General features: G+C 44.9%; 1 protein-coding gene across 1 annotated transcript in view; it reads left to right on the top strand.

Moving 5' to 3' along the window:
• Nucleotides 1-10,967, top strand: part of LOC135534853 (parvalbumin alpha) — a 352,035-nt gene that overhangs the window by 340,299 nt on the left and 769 nt on the right. Inside the window, exons 2-4 of the mRNA XM_064961670.1 lie at nt 8,988-9,062; nt 10,214-10,346; nt 10,800-10,909. Coding sequence (XP_064817742.1) covers nt 8,999-9,062; nt 10,214-10,346; nt 10,800-10,909 — 307 coding nt within the window. The 5' untranslated portion in view covers nt 8,988-8,998. The remainder of the gene's footprint in view (nt 1-8,987; nt 9,063-10,213; nt 10,347-10,799; nt 10,910-10,967) is intronic.

Consider the following 10,967-nt stretch of genomic DNA (forward strand, 5'->3'; position numbering starts at 1 on the left):
AGTCACATACATCATAGTCACATACATCATAGTCACATACATCATAGTCACATACATCATAACCACATACATAGTCACATACATCATAACCACATACATCATAGTCACATACATCATAGTCACATACATCATAGTCACATACATCATAGTCACATACATCATAGTCACATACATCATAGTCACATACATACACATACATCATAGTACACATACATCATAAGTCACATACATCATAGTCACATACATCATAGTCACATACATCATAGTCACATACATCATAGTCACATACATCATAGTCACATACATCATAGTCACATACATAGTCACATACATCATAGTCACATACATCATAGTCACATACATCATAGTCACATACATCATAACCACATACATCATAGTCACATACATCATAGTCACATACATCATAGTCACATACATCATACATACATCATATCATCATAGTCATCATACATCATAGTCACATACATCATAGTCACATACATCATACATCACATACATCATAGTCACATACATCATAACCACATACATCATAGTCACATACATCACATACATCACATACATCATAGTCACATACATCATAGTCACATACATCATAGTCACATACATCATAGTCACATACATCATAGTCACATACATCATAGTCACATACATCATAGTCACATACATCATAGTCACATACATCATAGTCATCATAGTCATCATACATACATCATACTCACATACATCATAGTCACATACATCATAACATACATCATACATCATAGTCACATACATCATAGTCACATACATCAGTCACATACATCATAACACATACATCATAGTCACATACATCATAAGTCACATACATCATACCACATACATCACATCATACATCATAGTCACATACATCATAACCACATACATCATAGTCACATACATCATAGTCACATACATCATAGTCACATACATCATACATCATAGTCACATACATCATAGTCACATACATCATAGTCACATACATCATACTCACATACATCATAATCACATACATCATAGTCACATACATCATAACCACATACATCATAGTCACATACATCATATAGTCACATACATATAGTCACATCATACATCACATACATCATAGTCACATACATCATAACATCACATACATCATAGTCACATACATCATAGTCACATACATCATAGTCACATACATCATACATCATCACATACATCATATCACATACATCATAGTCACATACATCATAGTCACATACATCATACATCATACATCATAGTCACATACATCATAGTCACATACATCATCACATCATACATCATAACCACATACATCATAGTCACATACATCATACATCATAGTCACATACATCATAGTCACATACATCATAACCACATACATCATAGTCACATACATCATAGTCACATATCATCATACATCACATACATCATAACCACATACATCATAGTCACATACATCATAGTCACATACATCATAGTCACATACATCATAGTCACATACATCATAACCACATACATCATAGTCACATACATCATAGTCACATACATCATAGTCACATACATCATAACCACATACATCATAACCACATACATCATAGTCACATACACATAACCACATACATCATAGTCACATACATCATACTCACATACATCATAACCACATACATCATAGTCACATACATCAGTCACATACATCATACAGGTTCATGCTCTACAACATCCGCAGAGTACGACCCTGCCTCACACAGGAAGCAGCGCAGGTCCTAATCCAGGCACTTGTCATCTCCCGTCTGGATTACTGCAACTCGCTGTTGGCTGGGCTCCCTGCCTGTGCCATTAAACCCCTACAACTCATCCAGAACGCCGCAGCCCGTCTGGTGTTCAACCTTCCCAAGTTCTCTCACGTCACCCCGCTCCTCCGCTCTCTCCACTGGCTTCCAGTTGAAGCTCGCATCCGCTACAAGACCATGGTGCTTGCCTACGGAGCTGTGAGGGGAACGGCACCGCAGTACCTCCAGGCTCTGATCAGGCCCTACACCCAAGCAAGGGCACTGCGTTCATCCACCTCTGGCCTGCTCGCCTCCCTACCATTGAGGAAGTACAGTTCCCGCTCAGCCCAGTCAAAACTGTTCGCTGCTCTGGCCCCCCAATGGTGGAACAAACTCCCTCACGACGCCAGGACAGCGGAGTCAATCACCACCTTCCGGAGACACCTGAAACCCCACCTCTTCAAGGAATACCTAGGATAGGATAAGTAATCCTTCTCCCCCCCCCCCTTAATGATTTAGATGCACTATTGTAAAGTGGCTGTTCCACTGGATGTCAGAAGGTGAATTCACCAATTTGTAAGTCGCTCTGGATAAGAGCGTCTGCTAAATGACTTAAATGTAAATGTAAATGTAATACTCACATACATCAGTCACATACATCATAGTCACATACATCATAGTCACATACCACATACATCATAGTCACATACATCATCACATACATCATAGTACATCATAGTCACATCATCATAGTCACATACATCATACTCACATACATCATAACCACATACATCATACTCACATACATCATACTCACATACATCAGTCACATACATCATTCTCACATACATCATAGTCACATACATCATACTCACATACATCATACTCTATTTGACCGTTGCATGACACAAACCTGAAGCCAGTCAAATGTAGGACTATAGCAGCACTTCCTCATTTCAACGCCCGTCACCCAACACGGTGATAAATAGCTACTATTGGGAGAAACATCCCATTAAAAAGAGGCTTTGCACCATCTGATAGAGAGAGAGGACATCTGGGTGTCCCCTAAAGACAACCCACACAACACAGGCCCAATCCCAAATCCATCTCTCAGCCCTTCATCAGCTTGTGGAGATCCGAGATGATTTGATTGGTATAAGCAATATGGTGACACTTCAACCTAGCCTGTCATACGGCAAGATGAAGCTATTACCATATTGCTTATACCAATCAAATCCTCTCAGATCTCCACCACTGCTGGAAATAGGGCTTAGGGATGGATTTGGGATTGGGCCATGGTCCTGTTAAAATAAGGTTAAAAAATAAGACATTTGACCAATGTAGTTAACGGTATATGTCACTTTAGCTAACAAATTTGTTGTAGTTATTTATATTGCTCCTTCTTGGTCAGGTCGGTTTTGTAAAAGCTAATGTGTTCTCAATGACTTACAGAGGCATAAATACAGTTCTATGTCGTAGAGTTGTACACCACTTGACGTGACATAGTACCCTGCAGTGGAAGGCTCACATTGTCAAGACTAATCGTCACGTTGTTTTACCTGGAGTGGGCGACACTAACCTTCGACCCCCTGTGTACGTGCCAGAAGGTTTCGGGTCGCTGTCAATCATATACCGAATATATGTAGATGTCAAAGACAACTTTAGAAGTTGTTTTACCTGTCATGAAGTGGAACTGTTAAAGATTCTAGAAGGGTTAGGTAGCTTTGAAACATATGTAGATGCCACTGGTAACCCCATACTGCTAGAAGGGTTAGGTAGCTTTGTACCATATGAAGATGCCACTGGTAACCCCATACTGCTAGAAGGGTTAGGTAGCTTTGAAACATATGAAGATGCCACTGGTAACCCCATACTGCTAGAAGGGTTAGGTAGCTTTGAAACATATGAAGATGCCACTGGTAACCCCATACTGCTAGAAGGGTTAGGTAGCTTTGAAACATATGTAGATGCCACTGGTAACCCCATACTGCTAGAAGGGTTAGGTAGCTTTGAAACATATGTAGATGCCACTGGTAACCCCATACTGCTAGAAGGGTTAGGTAGCTTTGAAACATATGTAGATGCCACTGGTAACCCCATACTGCTAGAAGGGTTAGGTAGCTTTGAAACATATGAAGATGCCACTGGTAACCCCATACTGCTAGAAGGTTTAGGTTGCTGTCAAACAGCTTGTTTTACCTCCGATAAGTATAGATGTTGATTCAATATACATACTATAAGGGTTGGGTTCATGACTTGCTGTGGAACACAAGTTGTTTTACTTCTGACACACCACACACACACACACACACGTATGTAGATGCCGAAGATGACTGAGGTTCATGTGCCACACCCCTTAGCGCTTAGCCACAAGCATGACAACATGCTAACATCATTATGAAAACATACCTGTAGGACACAGAAGCCACAAGAGACCTGGAATATATAGAAGATAAAGGGAACATAAAGAGATACTATCGGCAGGGTTACAATATGCTGGGAACTTTCAGCTTCTCCAGAAATCTTGCTTGGTGGATTTCAAGATTTTCTGCTTATCGCCTCCTAAATATAGAAGATATGAGACATGGGAGACATGGGAGATATGAGAGATGTGAGAGATATGAGAGATGTGAGGGATGTGAGAGATGTGAGAGATATGAGAGATGTGAGAGATGTGAGAGATATAAGAGATGTGAGAGATATGAGAGATGTGAGAGATATGAGAGATGTGAGAGATGTGAGAGATATGAGGGATGTGAGAGATATGAGAGATGTGAGAGATATGAGAGATGTGAGGGATATGAGAGATGTGAGAGATATGAGAGATGTGAGGGATATGAGAGATGTGAGAGATATGAGAGATGTGAGAGATATGAGAGATGTGAGGGATATGAGAGATGTGAGAGATATGAGAGATGTGAGAGATATGAGAGATGTGAGAGATGTGAGAGATATGAGAGATGTGAGAGATAAGGGCCTTGGCTGCATCCTTGGAGGATGTCTTGGTCCATACTGTACTATTTATAGAAAAGTCCAACAGACAGACAGATGGACAGAGTTAGATTTCAAAATATATCTGTTACCAAGGTAGAGAGAGGAGGGGGCGAGATAGAAAGGGGGAGATGATGAAAGAGAGAGAGATATTAAGAGAGGGAGAGAGTGGGAGAGAGAGAGAGAGATATTTTCACATTTAATTAGTCACAGTCTCCTCATACACGTTTCTGCCAAAACCATACAACCATACAAAAACACACACACACACACACACACAACCATACACACACACACACACACACACACACACACACACACACACACACACACACACACACACACACACACACACACACACACACACACACACACACACACACACACACACACACACACACACACACACACACACACACCAGCAAAAGCTCTGGCACTGACTTACCCACACACACACACATGCACACAAACACAAACATACACACACAAAACCACACACACACAATCATACACACACAAACACAGGAACACACATACATGCACACACACAAACACACAGCTCAAACAGAGCAGTAATATCTAACAACACACACTAGACTCTATCCACCTCCATGTCACGAGACTCTATCCACCACCATGTCACTAGACTCTATCCACCTCCATGTCACTAGACTCTATCCACCTCCATGTCACTAGACTCTATCCACCTCCATGTCACTAGACTCTATCCACCGCCATGTCACTAGACTCTATCCATCTCCATGTCACTAGACTCTATCCACCTCCATGTCACTAGACTCTATCCACCTCCATGTCACTAGACTCTATCCACCTCCATGTCACTAGACTCTATCCACCTCCATGTCACTAGACTCTATCCACCTCCATGTCACTAGATTCTATCCACCTCCATGTCACTAGATTCTATCCACCTCCATGTCACTAGACTCTATCCACCTCCATGTCACTAGACTCTATCCACCTCCATGTCACTAGACTCTATCCACCTCCATGTCACTAGACTCTATCCACCTCCATGTCACTAGACTCTATCCACCTCCATGTCACTAGACTCTATCCACCTCCATGTCACTAGACTCTATCCACCTCCATGTCACTAGATTCTATCCACCTCCATGTCACTAGACTCTATCCTCCATCCATGTCTCCATGTCACTAGACTCTATCCACCTCCATGTCACTAGACTCTATCCACCTCCATGTCACTAGACTCTATCCACCTCCATGTCACTAGACTCTATCCACCTCCATGTCACTAGACTCTATCCACCACCATGTCACTAGACTCTATCCACCACCATGTCACTAGACTCTATCCACCACCATGTCACTAGACTCTATCCACCACCATGTCACTAGACTCTATCCACCTCCATGTTACTAGACTCTATCCACCTCCATGTCACTAGACTCTATCCACCTCCATGTCACTAGACTCTATCCACCTCCATGTCCCTAGACTCTATCCACCTCCATGTCACTAGACTCTATCCACCTCCATGTCACTAGACTCTATCCACCTCCATGTCACTAGACTCTATCCACCTCCATGTCACTAGACTCTATCCACCTCCATGTCACTAGACTCTATCTACTTCCATGTCACTAGACTCTATCCACCTCCATGTCACTAGACTCTATCTACTTCCATGTTACTAGACTCTATCCACCTCCATGTCACTAGACTCTATCCACCTCCATGTCACTAGATTCTATCCACCTCCATGTCACTAGACTCTATCCACCTCCATGTCACTAGACTCTATCCACCTCCATGTCACTAGACTCTATCCACCTCCATGTCACTAGACTCTATCCACCTCCGTGTCACTAGACTCTATCCACCTCCATGTCACTAGACTCTATCCACCTCCATGTCACTAGACTCTATCCACCTCCATGTCACTAGACTCTATCCACCTCCATGTCACTAGACTCTATCCATCTCCATGTCACTAGACTCTATCCACCTCCATGTCACTAGACTATCCACCTCCATGTCACTAGACTCTATCCACCTCCATGTCACTAGACTCTATCCACCTCCATGTCACTAGACTATCCACCTCCATGTCACTAGACTCTATCCACCTCCATGTCACTAGACTCTATCCACCTCCATGTCACTAGACTCTATCCACCTCCATGTCACTAGACTCTATCCACCTCCATGTCACTAGACTCTATCCACCTCCATGTCACTAGACTCTATCCACCTCCATGTCACTAGACTATCCACCTCCATGTCACTAGACTCTATCCACCTCCATGTCACTAGACTCTATCCACCTCCATGTCACTAGACTCTATCCACCTCCATGTCACTAGACTCTATCCACCTCCATGTCACTAGACTCTATCCACCTCCATGTCACTAGACTCTATCCACCTCCATGTCACTAGACTCTATCCACCTCCATGTCACTAGACTATCCACCTCCATGTCACTAGACTCTATCCACCTCCATGTCACTAGACTCTATCCACCTCCATGTCACTAGACTCTATCCACCTCCATGTCACGAGACTCTATCCACCTCCATGTCACTAGACTCTATCCACCTCCATGTCACTAGACTCTATCCACCTCCATGTCACTAGACTATCCACCTCCATGTCACTAGACTCTATCCACCTCCATGTCACTAGACTCTATCCACCTCCATGTCTCTAGACTCTATCCACCTCCATGTCACTAGACTCTATCCACCTCCATGTCTCTAGACTCTATCCACCTCCATGTCACTAGACTCTATCCACCTCCATGTCACTAGACTCTATCCACCTCCATGTCACTAGACTCTATCCACCTCCATGTCACTAACCTAATCAGGCTTTATCTCAGTCATATAGAGGCTTCCTCACCCCATGGCCTCGTTCTTATTCAGAATGATTAGACAGAGTCAGACAGAATGTCCCTCTGATGGCTTCCACCAATGTATCTTTCAATGTCTTCTTGCATTATTGCAGGAGAGGGTAAGGATGCTACTGGAGACTATTGAGATTCTCTCTCAGTTGTACTGAGTAGTTATTAAGAGATATCTGTCTGGCTCTTTACTGACATCTACTGAGCAATTTACGGCAATGCAGGAATGATTTCACAAACATTTCAAAACTGTGCACCCAGGACACTACAACCGCCATGATCAAATCTCCCCTCCTCTCCTTTCTCCCCTCCTCCCCTCCTTTCTACCCTCCTCCCCTCCTCTCCTTTCTACCCTCCTCCCCTCCTCTCCTTTCTCCCCTCCTCCCCTCCTTTCTACCCTCCTCCCCTCCTTTCTACCCTCCTCCCCTCCTCTCCTTTCTACCCTCCTCCCCTCCTCTCCTTTCTACCCTCCTCCCCTCCTTTCTCCCCTCTCCTTTCTACCCGCCTCTCCTCCTTTCTCCCCTCCTCTCCTTTCTACCCTCCTCCCCTCCTTTCTCCCCTCCTCTCCTTTCTCCCCTCCTCTCCTTTCTCCCCTCCTCTCCTTTCTCCCCTCCTCCCCTCCTCTCCTTTCTCCCCTCCCCTCCTTTCTCCCCTCCTCTCCTTTCTACCCTCCTCTCCTTTCTCCCCTCCTCTTCTTTCTCCCCTCCTCCCCTCCTTTCTACCCTCCTCCCCTCCTCTCCTTTCTCCCCTCCACTCCTTTCTACCCTCCTCCCCTCCTATCCTTTCTCCCCTCCTCTCCTTTCTCCCCTCCTCCCCTCCTTTCTACCCTCCTCCCCTCCTCTCCTTTCTACCCTCCTCCCCTCCTCTCCTTTCTCCCCTCCTCTCCTTTCCATCCTCCTCCCCTCCTCTCCTTTCTACCCTCCTCCCCACCTCTGCCAAGTACATTTGGGTGTACGTTGAGTGCCAGAACGATATAGAGCCCAGCTCATGGTCCCTGGCCAAATTCTGATGCTGTTCCTCTCCTCTCTTTTTCTTCCCTCTCTCCTCCTGTCCTCTTCTCTCCTCCTCCTCTCCAGTGTGTCCTTACATCCACTGTCCTTACTTTGTGACTGCCAGACGCTATTCATGGTGCTTTACATCACCACATTCCCAGAGACAGTGGGTCTGTGTATCTCTGACTGTCCTGTTCCTTAGCCAAGGTCTCAGGGCTCAATAGAACCTAGTAACTGACACTAAGCACTTTGTCCTAGCGCCTCATTTATGCTATCCATATTATATATTCATAAACCTCTCTCTCCCCTCAGTTATCAAGATGGCCGCTTTGAAGGATTTTTTGAAAGCTGATGATATTCAGAAGGCCCTTGTTGCAGTCAAAGGTGAGCACAAGTTTTCACTGTTGAAAACCAAACCAAATCTTTTGAAAATAATATAATATATATCTCCTCATTTCCTCTTCCCGTCTCCTCCCTGTCCATGTGCTTACCTGTCCATGTGTGTGCGTACCTGTCCGTGTGTATGTGTGTGTGCTTACCTGGCCGTGTGTGTGTGTACCTGTCCGTGTGTATGTGTGTGTACCTGTCCGTGTGTTTGTGTGTGCTTACCTGTCCATGTGTGTGCGTACCTGTCCGTGTGTATGTGTGTGTGTGCTTACCTGCCCGTGTGTTTGTGTGTGCTTACCTGTCCGTGTGTGTGTGATGTCCTGCCCGTGTGTTTGTGTGTGCTTACCTGGCCGTGTGTGTGTGATGACCTGCCCGTGTGTTTGTGTGTGCTTACCTGTCCGTGTGTGTGTGGTGTCCTGCCCGTGTGTTTGTGTGCATACCTTTGCGTGTGTGTGTATGTGTCTGTGTGTGTGCGTACCTGTCCATGTTTGTGTATGTGTGTGTGCATACCTGTCCGTGTGTGTGTGCTTACCTGTCCGTGTGCGTGTGTGCATACCTGTCCGTGTGTGTGTGCTTACCTGTCCGTGTGCGTGTGTGCATACCTTTGCGTGTGTGTGTATGTGTGTGTGTACCTGTCCGTGCGTGTGCATCTGTGTGATGACCTGTCCGTGTGTGTGTGTGTGCTTACCTGTCCGTGTGTGTGTATGTGTGTGTGTGTATACCTTTGCGTGTGTGTGTATGTGTGTGTGCTTACCTGTCCGTGTGTGTGTGTATACCTTTGCGTGTGTGTGTGTGTGTGTGCTTCTGTGTGTGTGTGTGTGTGCTTATCTGTGCGTGTGTGTGTGTGTGCTTATCTGTCCGTGTGTGTGTGTTTATCTGTCCGTGTGTGTTTGTGTGTGTATGTGTGTGTGCTTACCTGTCTGTGTGTGTGTATACCTTTGCGTGTGTGTGTATGTGTGTGTGCTTATCTGTCCATGTGTGTGTGTGCTCATCTGTCCGTGTGTGTGTGCTTATCTGTCCATGTGTGTGTGTGCTCATCTGTCCGTGTGTGTGTGCTTATCTGTCCGTGTGTGTGTGTTTGTGTGTGTGTGTGTGTGTGCTTATCTGTGTGTGTGTGTGTGTGTGTGTGTGTGTGTGTGTGTGTCCAGCGGAGGGTTCCTTCGACCATAAGAAGTTCTTTGCTCTGGTGGGCCTGAAGGCCATGACTCCTGACAATGTCAAGAAGGTGTTCCAGGCTATTGATGCTGACCAGAGTGGATTCATTGAGGAGGAGGAGCTCAAGTAAGAGGAAGAGAGATACACACACACACACACACACACACACACACACACACACACACACACACACACACACACACACACACACACACACACACACACACATCATCAGATGTGAATGTGTGGCTATTTTCCCATCTACAGCCAGCATACCATTTAGAATGCATGGCCAATACAGGGTTGCACAATTGCGGTAACTTTGCCAAAATGCCAAGGTGTTCCAGAAATCCTGATTGGAAGATCCCTGGCATCAGGATGGAATAAGCAGTAAATCCAGGAATTGTCCAAACATGATATCTGGAAAACCTAGAAATTGTGGGGAAAGGAAACATTTTTTCTTCACGGTAAATCTCTGACCTCAGGTTCGTACTGAAGGGTTTTGCTGAGAACAGCAGACACACACACACGCAGCTCCTTAATCTTGACCCTTAACCTTTGAACTCTCTTCTACCTCAGGTTTGTGCTGAAGAGTTTCGCTGAGGACGGCAGAGACCTGACCGACGCCGAGACCAAAGCCTTCCTTAACGCCGCCGACAAGGACGGAGATGGAAAGATCGGCATCGACGGTGAGAGAGGTGGTAGGATGATAACGGAATGAAATCCTGACTCATTCCCAGAGGATCT

This window comes from Oncorhynchus masou, chromosome 5 (genome assembly GCF_036934945.1).
Source record: "Oncorhynchus masou masou isolate Uvic2021 chromosome 5, UVic_Omas_1.1, whole genome shotgun sequence".
Classification (NCBI taxonomy): Eukaryota; Metazoa; Chordata; class Actinopteri; order Salmoniformes; family Salmonidae; genus Oncorhynchus; species Oncorhynchus masou.